The sequence below is a fragment of the Trichoderma harzianum genome, assembly GCF_003025095.1.
Source record: "Trichoderma harzianum CBS 226.95 unplaced genomic scaffold M431scaffold_8, whole genome shotgun sequence".
Taxonomy (NCBI): domain Eukaryota; kingdom Fungi; phylum Ascomycota; class Sordariomycetes; order Hypocreales; family Hypocreaceae; genus Trichoderma; species Trichoderma harzianum.
In genome coordinates, this window is record NW_020209256.1 from 1203204 (window position 1) to 1228521 (window position 25318).

General features: G+C 49.3%; 8 protein-coding genes across 8 annotated transcripts; 3 read left to right on the forward strand and 5 right to left on the reverse strand.

The window, feature by feature from the left end:
* Positions 1-1697: 1697 nt before the first annotated feature.
* Positions 1698-4375, reverse strand: M431DRAFT_88496 (hypothetical protein; the record flags this gene model as incomplete). The annotated part of the gene is made up of 5 exons (XM_024923909.1): positions 1698-2279; positions 2340-3202; positions 3291-3831; positions 3907-4052; positions 4132-4375. 5 exons carry the CDS (start codon positions 4373-4375, stop codon positions 1698-1700), a joined length of 2376 nt encoding a protein of 791 aa, XP_024773111.1.
* A 3149-nt stretch (positions 4376-7524) lies between these two features.
* Positions 7525-8167, forward strand: M431DRAFT_462476 (hypothetical protein). The gene has a single exon (XM_024915369.1). The coding sequence runs from the start codon at positions 7730-7732 to the stop codon at positions 8102-8104; it is 375 nt and encodes a 124-aa protein (XP_024773112.1). The 5' UTR covers positions 7525-7729; the 3' UTR covers positions 8105-8167.
* A 754-nt stretch (positions 8168-8921) lies between these two features.
* M431DRAFT_89491 (hypothetical protein) lies at positions 8922-10017 on the reverse strand (the record flags this gene model as incomplete). The annotated part of the gene is made up of 3 exons (XM_024924032.1): positions 8922-9394; positions 9454-9912; positions 9972-10017. 3 exons carry the CDS (start codon positions 10015-10017, stop codon positions 8922-8924), a joined length of 978 nt encoding a protein of 325 aa, XP_024773113.1.
* Positions 10018-12003: 1986 nt separating this feature from the next.
* Positions 12004-13634, forward strand: M431DRAFT_17996 (hypothetical protein; the record flags this gene model as incomplete). Its single annotated transcript, XM_024913117.1, has 5 exons — positions 12004-12239; positions 12310-12421; positions 12482-12815; positions 12890-13003; positions 13056-13634. 5 exons carry the CDS (start codon positions 12004-12006, stop codon positions 13574-13576), a joined length of 1317 nt encoding a protein of 438 aa, XP_024773114.1. The 3' UTR covers positions 13577-13634.
* Positions 13635-13705: 71 nt separating this feature from the next.
* On the reverse strand, positions 13706-15473 carry M431DRAFT_521588 (hypothetical protein; the record flags this gene model as incomplete). Its single annotated transcript, XM_024920473.1, has 3 exons — positions 13706-14101; positions 14157-15266; positions 15342-15473. The coding sequence occupies 3 exons, from the start codon at positions 15471-15473 to the stop codon at positions 13763-13765; spliced, it is 1581 nt and encodes a 526-aa protein (XP_024773115.1). The 3' UTR covers positions 13706-13762.
* Positions 15474-17410: 1937 nt separating this feature from the next.
* M431DRAFT_509707 (hypothetical protein) lies at positions 17411-18665 on the reverse strand. The gene has a single exon (XM_024919341.1). It carries the CDS (start codon positions 18459-18461, stop codon positions 17784-17786), a length of 678 nt encoding a protein of 225 aa, XP_024773116.1. The 5' UTR covers positions 18462-18665; the 3' UTR covers positions 17411-17783.
* Positions 18666-21129: 2464 nt separating this feature from the next.
* Positions 21130-22427, forward strand: M431DRAFT_89021 (hypothetical protein; the record flags this gene model as incomplete). Its single annotated transcript, XM_024923973.1, has 4 exons — positions 21130-21394; positions 21469-21811; positions 21863-22260; positions 22321-22427. The coding sequence occupies 4 exons, from the start codon at positions 21130-21132 to the stop codon at positions 22425-22427; spliced, it is 1113 nt and encodes a 370-aa protein (XP_024773117.1).
* Positions 22428-22515: 88 nt separating this feature from the next.
* M431DRAFT_532208 (hypothetical protein) lies at positions 22516-24251 on the reverse strand. The gene is made up of 2 exons (XM_024920853.1): positions 24120-24251; positions 22516-24048 (listed from the first exon to the last, which is right to left on the reverse strand). Exon 2 carries the CDS (start codon positions 23823-23825, stop codon positions 22620-22622), a length of 1206 nt encoding a protein of 401 aa, XP_024773118.1. The 5' UTR covers positions 23826-24048; positions 24120-24251; the 3' UTR covers positions 22516-22619.
* Between the last annotated feature and the right edge of the window lie 1067 nt (positions 24252-25318).

Genomic DNA, 25318 nt, shown 5'->3' on the forward strand with positions numbered 1-25318 from the left:
TGGCGATCAATTCGAACTTCTGACCAGCTCAGACTCTGACAACTGACTCTGACAGCGGCACAGCAACGACGACAAGCGGCAAATCAATTGAATTGCCGCGCCTCTCTCTCGCTGTCTCAGTCTCTCGTCCTCCGGGCGGAACGACGGATCCTTCGGTCCTGGGCGAGAAAAAAGTTTCAACGGCGCGAAGAAGAACAAGAAAAAAAGCGAAAAGCCACAGGGCCTCTGCCAGGCTGGGCGCTACGCCTTTTAGCGCTCGACAGACGCTGCAAATTTGCCGTCCACGAGCAGGGAAATTGGGAAGCCGTCAACGTGCCATTACGTCACATGCAGCCAACGAGGCCCGTATCGAGTAATGGCGGGCTGCTTTGTCAGACGATAAGGTCGAATTAGCAACTTGGGCTAGCACTGGACTGGGGAAAGGCTGGTTTTTAATTCTTTATTTTTTGATTTCTTTGATTTCTTTTTTCTTTATAATTTATTAGAGATGGGACAGGGGGGCGGCAGTTGTTGCTCTTTAATTTTGTTTTTCTTTTGTTTTCTTTTTGACTTGGGCTGCATTAGGCTGCTTCAGTTCATTTCAATCCATTCCAAAGGTAAACAAATAGACAATTACTCGTACTCAACATCAGTGACAACACCATCATCACCATCATCATCATCATCATCATCCCGCTGTATCCATATCACTCACTCACTTACCCCATATTACTGTAGGTATCCATCTGCTATCCACGACGTCAATAGCGCACTTTCAACCCCGTAATTGAGCACTCAGCGTCAGGCACTCCATTTTAATAACTGGGGGTTCCGGCACATCATGTGAAGCTTGGCTGTGCACGCCCGGATGCTCTCGGTAGCAGCAGCACGTTCTTGACTAATTGCCCGCAACATGCAATTACATGTCAATTACCCTCTCGACGCGGCTATTTATGCGCAAAGGGTACGGTAACCTGTTCGTACTCGTACATACGTCCTGTCCAGTGATCAGGGCAAATGACGGAGTGAGTGGCTCGACTTATTCGACAATATCCCGTTAACTCCTCGGACATCGGAAGTGCTGGTAGTATCTGCATCTGTACGCGCCCTTCTAATACCACATCACCGAACACGTCCATTGACGATATTCGACTCGATTCAGTTCACCTTCATCCCGCTTCTTCTTCTTATCTTGCCGCGGAATAAACATCCCGCCTAATAACCTGAGCACGTGAGATGGTAAGCCGCGTCAACGTTCAAGCTTGCGTGCTCAAGCCATCGCCCTTCGCCTTAGCCGCTTTTGCCTCAATCTGGCCCATTGTGCCCGATTCGTCATGGCTTACCCGGGAACTACGCCTTTGGTCTGCGTGTCACTTCCCACCGCCACCACAGCTTACTTACTTGCTAGTGTGAATCTTGGAATCAAAGAGTAGTATATCAAGAGTATATATATATATATATATATATATATATTTCTTTTCTACCGTGGGATCTTCTTCATATCCATCCCAAACAGCAGTGTGGTATCAGAGTTTAAAAAGTGAACGTGGTACCAAACATCACATCCAAACCACCCGTAAGCTGGCAGATGGATATAGCCTGGACCTTATTAAACAATGCCGCGCTCCAAACAGGACTAGAATAAGCTCAGAAAAAAAGAACCAAGATCCCCCCATTAAAACAAACAATACCCAAATCCAAATCCATAAGCTGCCCGCTCATTCAGAATCATTATCATTGCCATGTCTCTCCGCGTTTGCAATCGCAGACTCAACCGCCTCCTGCAGGTCAAAGTGAAAGTACGGCCTGTTCAAGCCCCGAATAGCAACCAATCGTCTGCTGCTCGGGTGCGAGGGAACGTCCTTGTCAGAAGCCTTTGAAATGTCATCCGAGTTGGTGCGCTCCACGTCGTACTGCACAGCCCGCCCGGCCTTCTCCTCCGCGGCAGCCGCCGCCGCCGCGCTGTCCGAGCCGCCCAGCTCCGCGATGCTGAAGATGGTCTTCCAGTGACCCGCGCCCTCGCCGTCTTCGGCGTTGTGGCTGGGGGTGCGGTAGCCGAAGCCTGCCGCGGCCAGGGCGCGCTTCGTCCAGCGGTTCTCGATGTGGGCAAAGTGCCAGTCGACTGTTCGGGGAGCTGCGTAGCGGTCCAGCTGGTTGCGGACGTCGATCAGGGCCTGGGCTGCTGTCACGTCGATGATGTTGACCGTGGCGAAGTCGAGGATGATGGCCTTGAGCGTGGGACGTTCATCGTGCTCTTCCTGCTTTTGGTTTCTCGGCGTTGGGTCGTTCCAAGGTCGGTCCTAACGAGCACACAATGTTAGCTTCTTATGTATATACAAGAGAATATGACATCAACTTACACCGAGCTTAGCAAGCGTCTTGACATCTGTGCGTCGAGTCTCTTTGAAGACGGTCTCCGTCAAGTGGTTGAGATATCGCGTGGCGTTGGGGTAGTTGAAGCCCTCGGCGAAGCGGTAGATGAAGATGCCGGGATACGGGCTCGACACAGTCACTCGGGGGTTGGAGCCGTCCTCGTGGCCCAGAGGCAAGAAACCAGATCGCTCCGAGTATTCTGATGGCTCGGCAAAGGCCTCTTGGTCACTCTTGTCCGTGTTGCCCTTGGTTGCTCGAACAGTCTTGACGCGGGCCACGCCGAGGAAGCGGCCGCGGCTGAGGAACAGGCGGAATACGACGACGGCAAAGGATACGCAGATGGTGGTGTAGATGCCGTTTTCGATCGTGGAGAAGACAGTCACCAAAACACCAGCCAGGAAGATGACAACCTCGAGGGGCGACACACGCCAGAACTGGAAGACGACGGGGAGAGGCGTGATGACATCGCCGACGGCGTGGATGATGACGGCAGAAAGAGCTGCGTTGGGGATGTAAAAGAAGAGAGCCGTCAGAGCATACAGAGCCAGCAGAACGACAATGGCAGTGATGACACCGGCAAAGGGCGTGCGCACACCGGCCTTGGCCTTGATGGCGGTACGAGAGAAGGATCCAGTGGCGGGATAGGCGCCGAGGAAGGGACCGAGCAGGTTAGTGACGCCAATGGCGACGAGTTCCTGGGACGGGTCGATGATGTAGTTGTTGACTCGGCCAAAGGACTTTGAGATGGAAATGTGCTCGATCAGCATGACGATGACTGCGGCGGGGAGCTCGGGCAAAAAGGCCTTGATGATGGTGTCGTTGATTTCTGGAGCGCCAGTGTGTTGGAAACCTACAACAGTCATGCATTGTCAGTAAAGCGATATCATCTAGATGATTGTGCATATGCACATCAGGGAAAGGAGGTCAGTTGAACATACCACGAGGCACCTTGCCTAGGATGCTGATTCGGGGGTGGGCCTTGTTGTGCAGCGTCATGCCCGCGCTGATGCCCGTGTACAACAAGATAACAAAGGCCGTACGCAGGGTCGAGATGAAAAAGTACAGCTTGGCCCGGTGAGGCTGCTTCTTGGCCAGGTACGTGCAGGTGCCTCGAATCAGGTACAGCATCAGAAGCGAAGTCAGACCCAAGGCAGCGTCAATCGTCGTGGTTGGCAGGCCCTTGAGCGTGTCGATGATGACCCTGTAGGGTGCAGCACGCGTGTTGACGCCCTTGATGCCCATCAGCTTGGGCACTTGGCCGGCGGCGATGTTGATGGCGGAGCCCGTCATGAAGGCGCAGATGGACGGCAGCGAGATGAACTCGACGATCCAGCCCAGGCGTGCGAGACCGAGGAAGCAGATGATGGCTCCTGCAATGATGGCCAGGGCCGAAGCAATGACGTGGCCGGGAACATCTGGGAGTCGTGTTGCCGCCTTGAGAACGACGTCGCCAGTGACCTGGGACATGACAGCAACAGGCTGTGGTTGGTGTGTTAGTGACTGGCGTTTTCATCAAGTTCGACTTGTGCACGCGGTTCCAATGACAAGACTTACTCCGATGGTGATATCCTTGGAAGTCGCAAAGAACCAGTAGATCAAGACACCCATGAAAGAAGAGTACAGGCCATATTCAGGTGGAAGCTGGGCAAGCGCGGCGTACGCCATACTCTGAGGAACGACAACGGCACCAACGGTGACACCTAGTAGACGAGGATTAGACACACATTGGTTTTTGAAACGATCACGACAATGGTATCAAAAGGTAAGCGGACAACTCACCAGCAATCAAATCACCAATGAACCATGTAAAGTTGTATTTGCCAATCCAAGAGAGAAAGGGAAACAGGTGGTAAAAGTACTGTCCGACATCGTGAAGTGACGGTGTGATTTCCTCGAGAAACTCTTGAACGGTCGGCTCTCTCTCGATGAAGGGATCTGTGTTGGATATTGAGGGGATGTCGCTGTCGCGATCTTCCGTTCTGAAGCCAAGGGCCTTGGCAACGCGCTCCTTGGCTGCAGCCATGGCTCTGGTATAATGATATTGATGGTTGAGGAGGAGGACGGAGGGGACAAGAGAAGATAAGAAGAAGGGGCTGAAGTATAGCAAAACTTTCTGATACCGCCGCCGCTCTTGTTACTCCGAGGTATCAATTCCCAACGGTCAGCACCGCCGGTCTAGTTAGTTCCTGTCTGTGTCACCCAGAGAGGGCTGGAGACGGAACTATTAAAATCGTAACGTTGCCCTGCTGCTGAAGATGATGAACCACCTCCTTCAGAGTTGCAACGGATGAAAAAAAGAGGAAGAGAAAAGGAGAGAGTTGGGGAGAGATATGCGGATGCAGATGCGGGTGGAGAGACGGCCAAACCAACTTTATTTATGTAGCATCCCAGATGGAATATTGGGTTGCGCCGAGTCTGGTACAGGTACAGGGCCAGGGACTATCACGCGTATGGATAAGGATGAACATTGCATCCATGCCATGTGCCGTATCCGCCTCTAGGATCAGCCTCCAGCCTTTTCGTTCGTCCTTCTTGCTCTTACAAGCTGGTGATGTGATTCCCAATCTTTCTGGGGCTGGATGTCACTAGCAAGTTCCTCCTCCGCTGTGGGCACCGGAGCGGGTACCGATATGATACATGTCTCGGAGCACACTAACACTAAATCAAACAATCTCCATGCAAAAGAGCATCCATTACAAAAGCCCCCATTGATACTGTTACACCCATATCACGCAAAAGGCACCAATTAAAGGCCTCGAAAAACGGAGCTATCGAGTGAAAAAAAATAGAAAAAATCAAATCTGGCACAGCTGGTGGTGCGCGGGTCTGTGGCCAGAGATGGGCAACTCGAAGCTTTGTCTAGAGAGCCACCGGATTGCGTGCTTCTGGCTAAGTATTCGCTTGCAGCTAAAGGACCCAGGGGGGAGAAACATGGACGGCTAGCCTAGCCACGGCTCCTCTTTTTTTCTTCTTTTCTTTTTCTGTGCCTAGTATTGAGGCGGGTGAGACCGGGGTTGGAGGAGGTAGCGAGCTCATGGTTGGTTGGTGGGAGAGGTACTTGGACAATGAGTTGTTGTCTGGATTGCGTCAACTGATGGACACCGAAAACTCTGAACCCAATCTTCGGTGATGTTTTTTTGGAGCGTGTTGGTTGTCTATTGTGTTTGTGTCGATCCGGGAAGCTGGATGATAAGGGTCCAGTTGCAGATGATGGGTGCAGTGTTACAGTGAATCTGTCTTGCATGGCTTGTCTCTCTGTCTGTCAGCATCATCTCTGCGTGTCTCATTTGCAAAGGAACATCGCCATCCTCCCAGCAAAAGCACCATCTACCCGATAACTCCACACTCCACGGCTACGGCATCGCCTCGCAACGCAATAATCCCTGCCTCCCATGTCATCTTTCGGGCTGACACACCTCTTTGGGGGCTTGTCTGGACCCCATGCCGGCGACCCGAAGCTCTCCATGATGTGCCTGAGTTCATACGAGGAGATTTATTCGCCCACAAGAACCTTATCTTTGCGATGTGTTCATCGCTGAGTCGTGTTCAGCATAAACCAGACTGAACAGGATTTCCCACTGTATCACCGTATCCCATGGAGCACAGAGCCACACAAATCGTGCTTTCCCTGTCGTACACAAGCTGCTCTGCCTGCTTGTACATACATGCGTCCCAAGAGATCTAGACAACATCCGGACCATCGCCCGTCTAACTCGATTTAAGCTACGACACTAAGGGCACTTGCTGGAGGAGGATCCAAATCGACCAGGCGCCGGGTAGGCGTATTATTCCGTGCTCCGCGTCCTATGGATGGGATGTACTACGACCTTGTCATGTATGTACAAGCATGGAGACGGGCTGGGGGACCGGTGCGTTGTGCAAATCCCTCCCATCCTCCGCCATCTCCGCCCGTGTCAAAGGAGAGAAAAAAGAAACCAAAATGGCCCCGTCGAGAACATCATCTTCTGCCTGCCTGACGAACTGGCTTGGCCTATCAGCAACTTCCATCTCACGGCAGCTTCGAATACACCCCGTCTTGTGACATCTGCCTGTCCCTTAGCTGCATGTTTTGGGCTTGCTTGTCCTCAGCCCGCCAGCCATCTCAGCAGATGCTTCACGCCCACGCCAAGTTTTCCATCACAAGGATGCAGAACCACGTCCACGTCGCAGCAGCTCGATGGGACATGGGCATCCCTGAACCGCCCTGACATTGGCTCCAAAAGTCGAAAGGGTCCCCCATTATGGAGCCTCGGGTGGTCGCCCTTTTTGGAGCGACTTCCAGCACTTCCAAAAACGTTGTAATAGCGCAGATGGCGCAATCTTCCCATGTACACTCGTTATGCCCGCCTTCTTGATTACGCAGCCAAAGTACATTACAGCTCGCTGGGCTGAGGGCATGGGGGCGTTAGCAAGGCTCTGGTCGCCGACAAAAAGAGTCTGGGCCATTGTTGGGACTCGTTCAAAGGGTCATGATTGATCAATAATTATTGCGCCTTGAGCGTTTAATATTGGTCATCTGGATGCTGTTAGCACTTGGTCTATTCTGTGCTTGCCGCCAGTGACGTGCCTTGTATACAACTCGGTGGCACTCGAAGAGCACTCTTTGCTGAAGAGGCGCATGAGAAGAAGCCTGGCCAAGAGGGCCATGGTCGAACCAACGGGCGATCGGGGAGCTATCCATGACGACGGCCGCCGCCTCATGCGAGCTAAGAGGATGTCGGATAGTAGCAGCAATGCATGCTCAAACTCAGCTGCAGTACGGAGTACACAATGCGTCAATCGAGTCCATGGGAGAGACAGCCAACCTGCTCCCTCGACTCGTGCCATGGTGGGCTATCTATCCGGCTACGCCGACACTGAGACATGCTCAGCTTTGCATTACTCAGAGGCAATATCTGAAGACTCCATCTTATGCTGCTCAAAGCTTGCCGTTGCGAATGGCATAACTTACCCTTCCAGAAGCTGAATGAACATCCCGGCCGTCACTGCAGCCCAAAGAGGTACCGTGTCACATGGATGGACATGTTCTATATCCTGGCTCAACCTCAAGCCTGTCACAAGCCTCTATTCCTAACATTAGACTGTTTGTTGGCGCGCATAGACAATTCAGGTATTGTCTCTAGCTTCTCCGAGTGGCGAGGTTGGGCACGCCTGCGATATTCCCTGACTGGACGGGAGGTGAAGCTGAAGCAATAGCCTTGACCATTCGCTCTTCTCCCGGTATGTAAAGCGTACTAGTCCTTCAGCAAGCCTCTTTCAGCTGAATCCTATTCAATCCCGTCTTTCACATGCCGTACTGGGGACGGTGATCATCTCGATCTGTCTCCCCCCCTTTTTACTTTGAGTTGCCTCTATCAAGCACACGGCATATCATTTCATGACACCATGGCGCCATCGGAAGGCGCCATTCTTGTCATTACATGTCGCATTAGACATCTATGCCTACTACGAAGTAGTCCGTGGGGTCCAATGCCGGGTTCCCAGCCGTATTATCTCAAGTGAAAAAAGAAGATGTGTGATATCAAGAAATGTCAAGCCACGCAGCAGGCTTAGGGTGACGCCGCTACTACTAGCCTCTCCCCTTGTTGACTGGAGGTTAGTGATGCAAGTACATTTCCCGGGTTTTCTCCACAGGGGTTCAAGAATATCTGCCCCGGCAAGAGATTGGACCCCCGGACGAAAGCTGAGGCTTGCTTGGTCTAGACTCTATTATACAGAGACTGGCGTGCGTCTAGATGGAGAGGATTGTTGAGCTGGCACGTGAGCTAGTGTCGACTGAGTTTGATTCGGTGATGTTGAATGAAGTTAAAGTGAATCAAGTGTAATTTGATTACACGAGACTTGGCAGATTAGTTCTGCCAAGAATCTCAAGCTGTCGCTACGTGGAACGGGATGAAGGTAAAGATAGGGGCGGGACTGGGAGATGTCCCGGTTCGGCCTGATGATTGTGCAAGTTGACAGCGAAATCTCTTCTCGAGTTGACGTAAACATGTTGTCGAAAATATTTTGCTATACACACAGCACGGGAAAAGGGAGCGTACGTAAGTAAACTCAACGAGACTGAGTCCATCAACAAGATGCAATCAATCTCTTGGCTATATCTTATTCTACAGATGTCTATTGGGGCTCAATCCCGATGTGTTACTGGGAAACAAACATGATTCATTACGTCTCTAGGATCTATGATAAATCTGGACGACCCATATCGACGCCAGCAGGGTACACCCCAATATGGTTACATCCCTTTGCGGTTAGACGTGATACTAGATGATAGGTAGATTGCCAGCAATCGAAAGGCTACCAATTATGTTATAGAGTATTCGTCAGACTACCAGATCTAGGGTAGTATGCTCAGTTGGTGCAACCACAAGCTTCCTCCTGCTGTTGTTGTCTGGCAGTAAGAAAGCCGATATATAGTTCCAACTCCAATTTTACCTAACGATAAATAAGAACGCACATCCCTATATATTTGATTATTCTTGATGTAAATAGGTAGAGTATTCAATATATCTTCCTACTATACTAAGATTCTGGACAGCTATATTACCTACACGGCGCTGAACCGCTACTTAGATAATTTTACCTCTTGCCAAAGATTGTTGAACAAGGTCATCAACCACCTTCTGTGCCCTTTCATCACTTGGCAGCGGGAGTCCCAACCTCTCATTATCGGGGTTCGTCCATGCAGTCAGGCCGCCAGTAAAAGGATACATCAATACACCTATAAACTCTTTCCAAGTAAATATGCCGTTTCGCATGTTCTCATCTGCAGCCTTCTTCCTCTCGGCGATTGAGAACGAAGTAATCTCCCAGGGCTCCTTGGATTCGGAAGCGTCCTGGAAGCTTTTTACAATCTTCTGCAAGGTTGTTTCGCCGTCGCAGATGTAAAAGAAGCCGTTCTTGACCTTTGGGTACTTTGTCAACAGGCTGTCTAGCCCTTTGGTCAGTGTGTCGAGGCTGGATATGGAGATGAGATTGTGACCACCGTCACCGACTGAGGCGGTGCGTTTGTTTAGATCCATTGGTGAAAAGGGAGTAAGGCCTGAGACGAAAGTGATTAATAAGAAGCACCTCGACATCTTCTAGGCTTTGGGAACTTACTTATCAGCAGGTTACCGACATGTAGGGTTACAAAGTCAATCTTGCCTTCAGCAGATCTGGCCAATAGGTAGTTGTGTATCACCCTCTTCGCCGCAATGGCTCCATTAGGAGGCAGAGTATTTGGACCCATTCTCGCATCCGTCGCCGCATATGCACCTGCAGTATCAGGTGCCCATTCTGATGGGACGAAGAGCTTCACCCCAGCCTCGATGGCTGCGTTGATGAGGGCGATCTGAACAATGTCGAGGTTCCCTCCTGGACCGAATTGCGTGAACACGACCACGGCATCAGCGCCAGTCAATGCCTTGACGAGACTTTTGTGATCTTTTAAATCGACTTGCACAATGGGAATCCCCTCTGGCACGTTTTTATATTCGGAAGGGTCTTTGCGTCCGATGAAAGTAATGTCGTATTTTTTGATCGCGGCAACGCGTTGCAAGATTTGACCGCCGAGCCGGGCTCCCTACTGAAGCGTGAGCTGTGTTCTTTCTAAATCCAAGCAGTTGCGGGCCGATTACTTACTCCATACCACACAATTTTCTTGATAATGCCCTCAGATGCCATGATGGGTTGAGAATACGGTCAAATGGATGATTTTGTTTCTACAGAGCAAACCATCGCTTTTCGATCCGGCCGTCGCTCGTCTTAAATCCCCCAATACATCGACAATAGCGGTGACGCATCTCGACTGATTATTATTTTCTACAATTCCGGTGCAGTACGTCGTTACATCCCACCGGCTCTATCCCAAGGATTCATTCATCGATGCCGAATATACAGGGCATCTGCCGAGTGATGAACCTCCCTTTACCTAGTGACGATTATTAATCGCCGGGTCTCTAAGAGATGCGTTGGGGTTCAACAAGAGCACCAACTATGTTGAAGATGAATCATAGATGGAAAAAAGGCATTCAACAGACAACAGGACATCTAACGGAGACTTTCAGTAAATCCCGGCACTTTCCAAGACGGGATGAGGGCTTGGTAATCCGAGTTGCTTGATAATGTATACAAGTAATGATTACTGATCTCGGCGAGAGTAGTTGTCAAAGGCCACGCGAAAATGGGCGGCAAGAGCCGTGTCTTTGCATGATCTGGGATTAGGCTTTCTAACACCTTCTTGATCGATCCGGCCGATCTCAGCAAATTACGAATTGAGTAGTTGATGGAGTAAAAAGAATATGAAAATGCGGCCTGGCGAATGGTGCTGGTTTACGGATAGGCTAAGCATGAAGAACCCGTAACCTGGATCTCAACACCGAAATATCTTGTACCATTCGTGTACCAATCGGTCGCTGATAAGTAAGTGATTATGTTTCCCTCCATGTTTTTTTCTTGTGCTCGGTCGGTCGTTCTCTCGTGTCTGACATATAATGGAGGTAAAGCTGTAATTGGCAATGACCGGGAAGTCGAATGAAGCAAGCGTGGCAGCCACATCCCCGACCTTCTGGCCTTGATGAAACTAGGCCGCATTACCGAATCGTGTCAGAAATTCGTTGGTATCGCCATGAGGTCGAAGCTATTCTGTGGAACTTTGGATTCGCATCACAATCAGAAATACGATGTATTTGGGGAATTGCCGACTATATATCCCACACAGACTTGGCTACATGTAGGCAAAGCCCTTTTGACTCCGGCCGAACTTAAACCCACTTACACCTATCTAGGTACTGAATCTTGATTGTGTGTGAATCAAGGGCTGATCAGCTCCATAGTAGTTCTCACCTTGGCATCACTCTAACGTGCGCCAATGGGTAAGCTGATTCGCTCCAATTTGTTTCTTCCCCACGCCACCGAAGTCGTCCGTCGCCCCGCTACTGATCACGACATCTCTTGATTGCCGTCGTCATTCTGCCCCTGTGACTGAAGAGCACTGAAAAGAGGAATAAAAAGAGAAATAAAGGCCTAGAGACCCTCACTTTGTGGTTCAACTGAAAGAGTGTGGTGTGATGCCGCTGTATTTGTTCACCAGCCACACGCACTCTCTGTTCGTAAACTGTCAAATGGTTGCGACGTTATTGAGCTGTATGCGAAGTCGACTGAATACTTGCTCAGTTCGCTTATCCGGGTCATACGGACAATGCCCGGCCATCAACTACTGCCTCTCTTTAGAAAGATGATCCAACCAATCATGAGCCCGTCAAGCTCCAAAGGACATGAATATTTCATGGGCTTACTCTGTCACTGATGATGACAAACCACCTGTGGCTGAGTGAAGTTTGCAGAATGTGGCCCACGAAGTTCTCCTTAGGGATTTCCACTTCTAACGGGTTACCACTCTGCGGAAGATACTTTATCGGCGGCTAGCACTAGTTTACCTGTAGTTTGCAAAACATGTAAGCGGAACGGCTGTGTGTGCCAGACTACTCATGCAGAGTCACGCTTTGCCTTGGATAAATATACCGCCGGGAGCTGTAGATCGTCTCGCAAAAGCAACCTAGCTCCCATCACGCAATTTACAAGGTTAGGACGGTCTCCTACCACTGCTGATGGTTGCTGGAATTTGATCACCAGGTCACGGCTTTTATTATTAAACATAGCAAGCATATCATGGCCGTGGCCTCATCCAAAACGATTGTGACGATTGCAGGGGCTGCAGCCATTACATCGTTTCCGCCCGCCACATACGGAAAAGGTGTACCTTATTCGCAACGACAGTTGCTTCTCCATGACCCTCGACAGCCATATAAGCTCCACACAGATAGAGAGATCCCTGAACTCAGATTCGGAGATTTATTAGTTGAAGTGCATGGCATTGGCTTGAATCCGATCGACTGGAAATCAGCGTACGTATTTCTCCGCCGAAGAGCAACCACCGCTCGTCGCCTTTACGGTTTACTAAACAACCTGTTGTAGAGATTTTGGACTTGTACTTCCGTCACCACCTTGCCTGAATGGACGCGAGTTTATAGGAAAGATTATCGCTTCAGAAGTCGACCAGAGATGTAAACTTCAGCCGGGAGAGTGGGTGAGTCTATAAACACTTATATTGCCGCACCACGTTTATGGCTGGCTGACATTGGCCAAGGTCCTGGCTGTGTCTACAGACTATCGCGACTTTAGGAAATCCGCTTTTCAAGAGTATGCAATTGTCTGCTGCTACAATGCTATTCGGATACCTAAACATGTCGACCCGTTTAAAGTCGCCCCTATGGGCGTTGCCTTTGTCGCAGCAGGTCTCTCTCTCGGAGTTTGTCTAGGAGTCACCTTTACAAAGGGTCCCAAAAAGCGAGAGTTTAACCTCCTTGAAAATGCGAGATGGTACCCAGAAGACGTGCCGGACGATATCGCGGAGGAGGTCTTTGATGCCCTAGCGCCTTGCTATCAAGCTCAGCCTGGTGAATGGCTATTAGTCTATGGAGGTGAGAGACGCTGCTTCTGATGAGAGTGAGATAGAAGAGACTTGACACGGAGTACTGACTTTGTCTTTTCGAAGCATCTACCGTTACTGCACAGATCGTGATTCAGCTGGCGAAAATAGGACGCTTGAAAGTAGCAGGCGTTGCTGATCTCGGCAAACATCGACAACTCCTACAGTCTCTCGGAACTGGTGCGTCTAGATGAAGAATCTTGATGAACCCATTGCTTACCACAGGCTCTAGATATTTTAATCGATCGTAGCGACCTCGATCAAGCTAAGCGCGATATCAAACGGCTCATCCCAGGCTCACTAAGACTCGCCATCGACACAGTTGGGCCAGAAACTGCAGCATGGTGCCAACAAGTTCTTGCAGAACGCACAAGCTCTAGATACTGTTCCCCAGGAAAAGAGACGCCGACAAATCCACCACCAGTCGATCCAGTTACGCGAGGAGGTGGCAGCAAACTGAGCCACCTCGTTGCCATGACAGGTCGTCCTGAAAAGCTTAACCCTAATGTTCAGGTGCATACGGTGCCTATCAAGCTCTTCCACACGAGCCAATGGGTTGGCGGCCATTTGAGTAAATGGCTCTATGAGCTCCTTGATACCAATAGGCTGCGGCCTCCAGAGGTTGAATTCGTACCAGGTGGACTTGACGCCATTAATGGGGCATTGGACAGACTAAGACAGGGTAAAACATCAGGAAAGAGGATAGTGGTTCGTATGAAGGAACCTGAGACGAAGATTGAACTGTTTCCTTAGATACCATTGTTGCGCCGCATTCGACGCACATAGCATGAGAGCATCGTTAGCGAATGACACGAATTATTTGCTTCGAGATGAGACTTTCAGTATTTCTCTATGGTTCTTGCTCAAGTTCATTATGGCAAACTCCATGATATCAAATGATGATCTCCTTAAAGAAGCTTCTCAAAAAACTTAAGCCGTCTATCTACGCCTCAGGTAAATGTTCAATGGCCTCCTCTCCCATGCCATAAACGTGCGTTGCGCGCTATGCCAATTCTCCTGGCCGGGGACTAGCTCCATGTCGAACCGGTACAGCATTCGTGAAAGAGTTAACCGCATTTCGGAGTAAGCAAGGTTCTTACCGATGCAATCTCTCGGGCCGTAGCTGAAAGGCTTGAATACTGCGCGATTGTCATTGTCGAACTTGGTATCGTAGAAGGGATGTGACCTGGGCAGCCATCGCTCGGGGATGTAGGAGTCGGGCTCGGCAAAATGTTCAGGGTTGTGGTAAGTGACCTCTTGGAATACTGTAATTGCAGTCTTGTGTTATATGGTCAGTTAGCTGTCCCATTTGGTAATCATGTATTCAACTCACTCCTCTAGGAACGTATTTCCCATCAATGGTGTCTCCGGGACAGACTCGTGGGGGGGTTTCGTTGATAGGAGGGTACACGCGGAGCGACTCTTCAATGCAAGCATGGAGGTACTCCAGTTGCTGTGTGGATGTGATTGTAATGCTCTCTTCATCATCAAAAGTAGAGCGGATTTCCTCGACCAGCCTATTGTAAGCAATCGGGGTTATGCCAAGGTAGAAGATGAGAGCTGACATGGTGGCAGCAGTGGTCTCAGCGCCCGCTCCAATAAGAATAGTAGCTGAAGCCAAGAGCTCCAACCCAACAAAGCTCGATTCGCCGTCATGGTTCTTCTTGAGCATGTAGGACGTAAAGTCTCGATAGCCTTCAATGGCGTAATCGCCCAACTTGATGCGCTCTATCGTCCTTTGGACAGAGTCATTTTTATCCTTCTCATTGTTGGTAATGTCTCGAATCAAGTGAAGTCCTTTGACAATTTCGAAGGCATAGGGAACTTGAGAGAGAAAATGAGCGTAGGATCTGCCACGAAATCCTCTGAAAAACTCAGATATCCAAGGATGAGAGCCATTCTCAAGGCAATTGAATGACTTTGAGTGAGTGAGATGACCAATGACATCAAAAGTGGTGAAGTTGAACCAGTCATTGACATCAAAGCTTTTCCCAGCCTCGGACTTTTCAGTGAAACGCTCCATGAGAAGATTTACGTAACTCTGTATGACCGGCCCTTGATCTCTTAATGCACCATCACTGAATGCATGGCCCAGTTGTCGCCGTTGTCGTCTATGCATGTCTTTGGGAGCTCCAATTATAGATATGGTGTCCCCTGCAAATAGAAAACCCGGTAGCTTCCCATACTCTTCTTTATCTGTCTTGTGTCCAAACACTTCAGGCCAAGCGATAGATCCGTCAACTGCCAGATGATTCGGGCCAACGCGTATGATAGGACCATACTTGCGATGGAGTTTCTTCATCGTATGATGCATGCGGCCGGAGAGAAAAGTGCCGTACGTGTAGGGGAGATAGAAAGCGGCCATGTGAGTTGGGCCGGGGAATTTGGATAGTGGGTGAAACCAGACATTATGGACAATGTTGGCTATACGATAAACGAGGAACTGATAATCTGCGGGTTAATACGCAGTACTCACGGCTGCTCGGAGAGATGCATGACATATGGAACTTAAACTGACTAGTACAGTAAGAATGCCCAGTAATTGGATGATAGTCTCACGATTCAAGCCCTCGACAACTTCGTGCATGAAGCCTTGTACTTCAGGAAGAGCCGGAACTGGCCTTTTGGCATATGTAAATAATGTTTCCATGATGCTGTCGCGATCTGTGGTATGGAGTTGTATGGGGGGAGATGCTATTGAGGGGATGATGCCGGGTTCTATGAAGACCCTCGTTGTATTTGTACTTTTTCATTTGACATCCTTCATATTTGCTTTTTCCTTGGCTTATGAGAGCTGAGACATGTCTTTCAGCTCTCAGCTCCTCTTCCTTCAAGTATCTAGAAATGGAGGGGCGAGGCGGAGTACTGCACCGCAATGTAATGACAAGGATCAACCATCCCAACTTGATCCCACCAAGTAGGTGATTGTGAATTGAACACGACACCAAACTCTCATTGGGAGTTTTTACCGAGCCTGGTGATGTACTCGTAAGTTGGTCCCGGGAGGTTTGAACTACCCCGGCCACTTAGTAGCTGATCTAGACTCTACAGGGATTGGTTGATTCAACACCGAACGAGTTTAATCCTGGAAGGTGTTCGTCTTGAGTTCCATCAACAAGGATCACTGCAGCTGCAACGTGATTGTCCGTTTATGCATTGCTAGAGACAAAACATTTGACGCAAAGACTGATTTACTTGCATCCGCGACATTGTATGTTTAAAGGTAGGTAGTAATAGCACATATTTGCGGCCGCGATAATAAGTCATAGCCCTGCGCGTTCCGATCGATCCTTCGTTTCTCTACAGGGTTGTTGATAAAAGCCGGGATAATGGCTAATAGCCAATCCATTCACGAATGGTGGGTGGCAGGTTCTCGACCATTGGGTGCTGCGATTATACTTGGAGTGTCGCTCTTACAGCTCTGATGACAAACTGTTATTGTTATGGGTTCTGATATATGTCATAGGGCGCCAAATTGCCTCATCTCGATCGAATGGGAAAAGGGCTAAACGCAACATCGCATTGGGCGTGTGGATGCTAGGCCTTGCCAATCGACGAACCTCCAGTCCTTGGGTGTTCATACCCTCCGTATTATCGCGGGCAAATCTTAGACGAGGCAATATGTGTAGATGTACACAGTGCCAAGACGCAAGGCTGTTAAGAGGAGTGTATCAAGACATGTCTGCAAACCTTTGGTAGCAATTCATTTGTGAGGCAATCCCGGTGCTGTTGCGCAATGCGTTCAAGGCTATTTGGTACACTCAGTGGTGTCTTCATAGCATACCCATCCCTTGAAAAAATACCACCTTATGCAACCCCCTAATAGTCTCGTCCCGGTCATCATGTCGCATAATACCTGGTCTGACACGTGGAGGTTCGGCATCCAGATGGTGTGAAGTAGAAAAGGGAAGTAGAAAGCCGGGGTTGCATTCAGCTTCGGGTGAGGGGTACTACAAAAGGAAGTAAAAGTAACCGTGTAAGCTGCATGTAATGTAAGTCCTGACTCTGAGACATTGCGAACATCAAAAATCTATCTATAGTGAATAATGAAACGGCCTTAATCTCGTAGTTGTCTTTCTAAGCATCTTGGTTCGTAGTCTATTTGTGGCTCGGGCTCTTTTCTGAACATACAGAGTAGCATTATGCCAGACATTGCCACGCGAGCCATGCAGTGTGATGCTAGCCTCTCCCCACTCCAGATGGCACATCGTGCTGAGAGATCCTTCCGTGGGGTACTATTCAGGAGCTAATACTGCACGTGTGCTGCTACTGTATCCTCCGGATGCTGCAAAGATGAGAGAATATCCTTGCAAGCCATGTTGTTGAGTTCCGTCCTTGTCCGGCTTCTGACAGGTGAGCCCACCTTGAAAGAAATGAGAACAGCTGTAATGCCCCATCAGGCTATGAATGCCATTTTTGCAGTTGAGAATTAGAGCTTTGCATATAGCCATCGGCTTTATATATAGCTTTAGCAGAAGTGTACGCTCTTTTGGGTATAAACCCGCCTTCTGACCTTCCGAATAGCTAAGAATGGGTCTCCCTACGGAGTCCGCGAATCTTCTCGTATGCAACGGAGCGGGCCATGTTGTCAGATACTAGGGTGACATGGCGGCAAATGCCCACGTGCGTTACATATTGGTATTATCCATTTCATTGTAACAGCGGTCGAAAGAAAGTTTCCGTCCGGCGTCATTTTCAGCTCGGGAATATCTATTCAGTCCTCCGTACACTACAAGTAAACTACTCTACCCCATCTTGTTAATCTGAATATCGCGTGGGCGGGTTACATCGACCAGCAAACCACACATGGGTATATCTCTCGAGTGCGCCGGAAACCCTGAAGTCAACTGCAGTTCTATACCACCGCCGGCATTTCATTCAACCCGACTCGATGCCTTCTAAACCGGAGATGCCACCCAGACGAGAAGGCAGAAGCAAACAATGGCCCGTTTTGTGGGAATCATTTTGCTCGCAACTCCTCGGGGGTATCAGGCTGATTCTGCCAATGCGCCTTAATGATAGCCGGATGCTGTCCTAGCTTTTCGCTAATCCTGGTAATGATTGGGAATTGGTCGAGATCAACGCCGTATCTCTGAGCATTCCACACAGCCGGCAGCAGACAAACATCTGCCAAGGTTATCTCATCGCCCACAGAGTACTCGCCGGCCCAATCCTTGACAGCGCTTTCATAGGCCTCGAGGATTTCCGTCATAATCTCCTTGTTCCATTGCTCTGCGTTGGCCCCCATTGCCCTAAGCCGCTTCATGATCTTCATGTTTGTGACTGGCTGCAGATCGCAGGCGATGATGCCAGCCAGAGCACGTGTGGCTGCCCTCGCTTCAGGATTCGATGCGGGCGGCAAGATGTGATGGCCTTGGGGGTGTGTTTCCTCCAAGAATTCGATAGCGGCCACCGATTGGCCGATTTTGAAGACACTCCCATCACCCGCAGTGCGAATGAGTAAAGGCACAGTAGCTGTTGGGTTGCGCGCCTTGTGCTCGCTGGTGAGGTGCTCGTTTTTGAGGAGGTTGACTGGTATTAGCTCATACTCTATGCCCTTGAGGTTCAACACCATTCGGAGTCGGGCAGAGCAAGAAGAGCGGAAATAGCTGTAGATTGTGTATGTAGGATCCGACATGGTGACGGGTGATAGGCTCAATTTGCTCTATGTGAGGGCGGGGTTGAAGGCGTGTGTAAATGAACGGTCGAGTTCAAGGTGCAACAGTTCAGCGGAGACTAATGAACTGATGAATTGACCAAGCTGAGCTGAGCCTGCGGGATTTGAAGTGCGTAGAGAAGTAGTAGTTGAATTTGCTGATGATCTGTCGACAATCCAAATAACTTGAGTGATGGCTTCCACTTGAATTTGAATCTGGAGGCGTCGCGCGGAAACGAGCCGCAAGCCGATTCCGGGGCTCCGCCAACTAAATCATCCGCCGATAGCCTTTCTGGGCCGAGACATTTTGAGCTTATAGCGGGCCGATCTCTCTGGTAGTGTCTAGTTCTAACGCGAGTGGGCAAACAGTACCCATGCTGTTTTAGTTGGTTATAGTTGAAATCCACATTTACCTTTGAGAGAAATGTTTTGATCTCTATTGCGAGAAGTCACCAAGACTCCGAGATCGCGAAATATTTGGGCTATTGCAAGTAAGATTATGGGTATAAAATAGATTACTGAATACACGTAATCATAAGATCAATAACGGCTCCAGTAAAACAGCCCGATGCCTCAAGCAAAAGCCGTGATAATACCGAGGTAAGGTAATGTATTATGGGTAAATGAAGTCTACACATACAGGTCCAATAACAAAGTGTCTAATGCATCGCTCCGACATACAAAATTGGTGATCATCAGTGGCTGCCTCGTACCTATGGCAGAAAATGGTAAGTAAAAGTACTATGTAGTCTAGTCGGCTGGAATAACCCGGAAATGCTTGGCCTGAGGATGGCAAGGATGGGTTAATAACAACTACAGCGAGGGATGTATTTGGTAACCGCACTTACAAGGCAACACTTGCGGTCGCATTTGCAAGGTTAAAGGGAGCACTTGCATGCAATGAGCTACGAATAGAGTAGGGTGTTAGTAACAGCCATTAGATTCGACGGTCGGATCTACAATGCCGTTCAAATACACCAACTTCGTGTTTCCCAAGATTAATTGCCCATGATTACTGATTCTAAGCGTTAGAAAAGAAAAGCGATGAAAAAAACGAGAGAAGGAAAAAGCCTCTAGCGCTGATTCGTATTATACGCGCAAAAGTTGGAACTCTGTAGGCCTAAATATAAACATTTCCCAAGCGGCTGGATCCGTGTTACTAGCAGTAGTGACATGTGTACTATGTCTTACTGCGCATGTTATTGATAGGTCAAACTTTGACGTTTCGCAACAGAATTCCCAGTAAAGGATTAAAGCAACTCGACGTCTTCTTCGAACCATACGGCAACCACTGAGGCTCTTAGGCCGAAGAAGGGGAAGGAAAAAGGAAAAAGAAGCTATACTGCACCGTTCGGCCACATAATTCATCCGCCTTACGCTTCCCCGCTCGTCCCTTCAACACCACTCCTTACCCAGCCAATGCGATTTGCGGCTTCACATCCGCGATGAATACCTAAATTGGCCACCTCTTGAGCTTGCGATCGTGCTGTCTAGGCACTCATGCTCAATGGCTACAAGTAGACGAAAGTCTTGACCGACGAAACCGGTGTGAAGCAGATTGATTAATTTATATTAACTTGTACTTTGCTAACTCTTTCTCAACCAGTCCATCATGCGGTAGTTGGCGCTATCTTTTCAGCTGGCTAGCCGCCGTTGGCAAAACAGCACGAGAAACCAAGAACCATCCTTTTCATCATTATGCGAAAACCCCAGATCTTCTCATCCATGTCACAATCCCAGGCGGTCTACGGAGTACAGAGTAGATGATTCTCATTTGATGCTCATCGCAGGATTCACGGGTTGGGAAACAAGTCATACGCCTAGATGCCTTGTCCTCCGCTGGACGTGCTCCATTACGCGACTTTCAAGCACAGCAAATGCAATTCCTGCTTGTCTGCACAATAGAACTTTACCTAGTGAAGCAATCACAGCGTCGATCTCAAGCTTGGAATGCAGCCTGGTAGGAAGTAGCGGCGGTCCAAAGGCATCAATTTACCCTAGCAGAAGAGAACTTCAGCCGCACGGCAACCCCAGGAGAGATCTTTTATGGGCCCCCTGTCATTTTGCGAAACCGTTGGGCGTGAGGAATACGGGTAGATGTGATTCATGGTGAAGAGCCGCAGAGTGTAGGGGCGAGAGAGACGAAGGGTTTGTCGATATGCACAGCGTGAGAAGTAAATCAGAGTTCAAGGTTTATTATTTCACAAATTAAAGTCGTCTTGTATGCTAAAAGTGTATTTACTCAACGAATATAACACGAACTACATGCGGAAAGTATCCGTCAACACATTTAGACCAGATCAGGCTCACTCTAAACACAAGAAGCGTTTTTTCATCATAGCAGCTTGACTCGAAACAAGAAAATGAAGATTTTAAAAATAGTCATCTCGTGTTCCTTGGCCCAGCTAGCGGTCACGCTCCCAATGGTTAGCTGCTCAACCTAATAGGCAATCATGATGTCGACTATGCACCATTGCAGTAGTCTAAACAGCTCAAGGGTCTTTAGCTCTAGCTTCATCGACGAGCCCGCCAAAGACGGAGGAATTTTAAAATGGACGGATTTCCACCATTGCTTACTCGGTTCCTCAGTAAATTCTTACCGATCAAATTTGCCCTCTTATCTGGCTGGCTTGACTTGGGAACTGACAAGATGCATTCCCGGTTGCTGTTGTTGTGGGTTGCCACTGTTTCGAGTACAGAACTCTTTGTCAATTACGACCAGAAGCTAGAGGACCGGCCCAGGCTATTCACGTTGGTGAAGGAAGAAGTTGGGAGATTGGATATACCGGCGAAATTCAACTCAAAGAATGATGATGGAAAAGTGCCGCTTGGTTCCGACCTGACAGCCCGCGAAGCCGTCGACGTCCTACTAGGAAAGCGCCAATCGTGTCCTCAGGGCTTTGGGTATTGTCCTAGTGAGTTTCCCCACGAATAATAAACGAGCAACCCTTTCGTGGATGGTTACTAATGGAAGATTGAATGGCCACAGGCGCTGGGGGATGCTGTGTCGCGAATAGCCTCTGTTGTTCGTATGGATACTGCCATACCCAAGGATCCGTCTGTTGCCCAACTGGCCCATGTGCGAGCGGCCAGACATGTTGCGGCAACAGCCACTGCATGCCTGTGGGAGATCAATGCTGTACAGATGAATCTCACTGTGAACGAGGAAATAATTGCTACCGAAACCTGAGAACAAATCAGATGGTATGCTGTACTGATGAGCACTGCACGGCACACGTGGATAATGGAAAGACAACCTACGCGCAAACGACGACGAGCACACACACATATACTACGACTTACTACCAGTATTATTACTGGACGGTGACTTGGTAAGTAGCTTGTAAAATACATGGCAGTTTTTCGCTTACAGTTTTACACAGGTACTACTGGTACTACTATTGGACATACTCGATTGACATCCAGGCATCTATCGTGACCTCTAGCCGTTCAACCACCTGGACTACATTCAGTGTCAAGACAACGGATGCTGCAGCAGCTTCCGAGTATTTCAGTTCCAAATCTGAGACGCTGTCTCTTCCTACACCCGCTGCTGCCACATCTCTTGAGTCCATTGCAGGAAGCACGTCGTTTCTCTCCTCGTCGCGACGCCCGAGTCCGAATCCCAGCCCAACGGACGAGTCAAGCATTACTGAAGCACCTACTCCGCCGCCATTTAGCTTTCCTGGCAACATTGATAGCAGTTCTACAAGCAGTTCTAGTAGCAGCACTACCTCTCTTCTTCATAATGGTGGCGATGATGGCCCTCCAAGCAATGGAGGTGGAAATGGAGGTGGAAATGGAGGTGGAAATGGAGGTGGAAATGGGGGCGGAAATGGAGGCAATGACTCTTCTGGAGCGAAGCCTTTGTGGGCATCATCGGACTGGAAGACGGTCTGGGTCTTGGTTCTTGGTGCTGGAACTGGGCTTTTGGCTGTGATTCTTTGAATGGAAGTCGAAGGCAAGCTTAATGGCAGGATATCGACTGACTCCCTGAAGGTTAACGCAGTAGCATGGAGTCGCAATCAGGTTTTCACCAAGTTGCATTTATATAATGAAGTAATAATTAATGATCTATTTATCACTTCTCTTCGGCGCACTACCGCTTTATCAGTCGGATCCCCTAGCTCGGATGTGCCATCAAAAATCTGCCTTGATTGCCTTTTCCAATTCAACATGCTTTTCCAAGATATTCTTGACTTTATCCAACGGCAGCGCGTCAATATGAAAGCCTTTATGCCCTGTCATACTCTCAGCCATGCACAGAACGTTGTATATAGCTTCCTCTGTAGAATCAGCGGCAGCTTCGAGCAGGGCGTTGATGGTCGAATCGTCGACTGTCTGCGTCGCCAGAGGATTGGCCTTGAATGGATCGACATCCCTATGCTCGGAGCCGACTGTCTGCACTGGTATCTTGTTGGCTGTGCTGAATGCCAAGAAGATGTCGCCGCTGGAGTTGTGTCCATAGCCACCAACTCGAGACAGACCTCCAGCAGCGCGTTTGGACAAGCGCTGAAGTTGAATGGGGCTCAATGGAGCATCTGTGGCGAGGATGATGATGATGCTTCCGTCTCTCTTGTCCTTGGCGGCATCGTAGTCGGCTTGTGCTTTGGCTGCCTCCTTGCTCTTCTGTGCTTCCGCAGCGAGAATCCTTCCTACAGGAACGCCGGTGATGTGCAGGTGGTGGATTCGACCGTAGTTTGCTTGTACCAGTGCTGCGACGGTGTAGCTCTTCTCGTTTCCCTGGCCATCAAGGCCTGGCACTACTCGGCTCGAAGTTCCAGTGCCGCCCTTGTGTCCTTGACACAACATGCCCGTTCCGCCGCCAGTGTTGCCTTCGGGTACTGGATCGGCAGATGCAGCATTGATGCCGTTGATGACATGTTGTGGCGTGACTACAAACTTGGTGAGGTCGTTAAGGAATCCATCAAAAGTCTCTCCCACAACGGGCGTAAGAAACCAGTCTACTGTTCCACCGGTACTGTAGTGTTCAATGGCATATTGATAGATGCCATTGTAACAGTTGCCCACGGCGAAACTGTTTGTCAGGACAATGGGGCTGTGAAGGAGACCCGTCTCTTCGATCCAATGGGAGCCGGTCATCTCTCCGGAGCCGTTGTACCGGAAAATGCCGGCGTAGCACGCATTGTTGAACCAGTCTTTGCGTGGGAGGATGGTTGTCACGCCAGTATTGACAGAACCATCATCGCTGTGGATAGACTCCGTATGGACTAGAACCCCAGAGACATCTGTGATGCCGTTCTTGGCGCCGGTTGGCCAAGTCCCGACCTTGAGACCCGGAACAAGGTCGCGAAGCCGGACACGAGCGGAGGGCGAGCTGGACATGTTCGGCGCGGAGATTAACTATTCGCTCTTATCTCTATGTTCGCCTGCCAATGCTGACAGGGCGGGTACTCAGGTATCCGTGTATTGCAACCTTTCGATTGCAATGGCTTGTGATGCTTATTCGCAACCTTGCGGCTCGGGGAGTATCTCGACAATCAGCGCCGAGCCGATGGACATGGCGGGCAATTCATAATATATACATTACAAATGAGACTCTTGCGCTCTACGATATGTTGAGATGAACTTTTGTGAGATGGACGGCGCAAAGAAGAGGAGCTTGCATAGATGACTCACGCCGTCGCACTATGCGACTATTAGTCACAGAGATAAGTTGGCAGATCTGGAGCGTATCGCAAAATACAGTATTTCCTCGAGCCGGCGTTCATATACGACTGTCGGTATAGGAATAATTCACCCCGAGAATCAAGAATCACTTTGGTAAAACCTATGCCGAGGCTATTTGGGCGTTGCAGAGGCAATTCTCATGATCCTCCCGGGTGCATATGAAAATCTTCCGTAGTTGACTCAAGCCTTGGCGCGTTTAGCCCCCAAAACTCCTCAAGCCCATTTTCGACTTTTACATGCTTACTTACGAGTACTTTACCCGTTTAACCTTGAGTTTAACAACACCATTGGACGATTACGTGTATAGACTTTAATCTGCATGGCATGATGATGTGAAGACGGGGGCGTTCCCGCGACTCTTTGCCGTCTTTGTTCGCCACTAGGCAGCGTGACTAACATCTGCAGAAAACACACCTTAATTCTTCAAATAACAATGCGGGGTAGGTTTTTAGATCTGCGGCGGCGTTGTCTAAAGGAGAATTTTGTCCGCGTTGCTATAAGGCTTGCTGCTTGTCTCAGTCTAGCTATCTCGCACATTATGTTGTGGTTATGCAATTAACAGCCAGATTTGGATAACTCTGGGAGTCAACCTCATGGATGCGGTGAGCAACGTGACTGGCCAGATTCATCGTTCGGATAATTACGAGCATATTACTCATATGTATGTGCAGGGAGTTTCCCACCTCAGTGTTCGAATCAAAATACTAAAAGCTGATTAACCCCCAGTCCGCAGCCCCATCATGGGCCGAGAGCGCTCGGTCGACCGAGAGCCAAGTGAAAAAGAAGCTAGCCGCTTTCTTAAATCCTTCGACAACAGGAAATTTTTCTTATTTGCTAATAGCCGTTCTGGTCTCGCGTTCGTCGCTAAAGTCGGGTCAAGCGGCATGGTTCATTTCAAGAAGATGCAACAGAAACCTGCATGAAGCCGCTGATTTTGGAATATAAACCCGTGATATAGTCCTTTATTATAAAGCAGAGAGCTCCATATCAATTAGTAAAGCCAAAAGAGTAGACAATAGACCGATAGCCGTTGCTCCGGCTGTAGGATCTTGGCCATGTGCGACTCGCGGCGGCTTGGGGGCCGATCCCAACGCTCAAGCCCGCTCACGCCCGCTTCGGTCTCGGCCGCCTTGAAGGGCCGGGCCTCC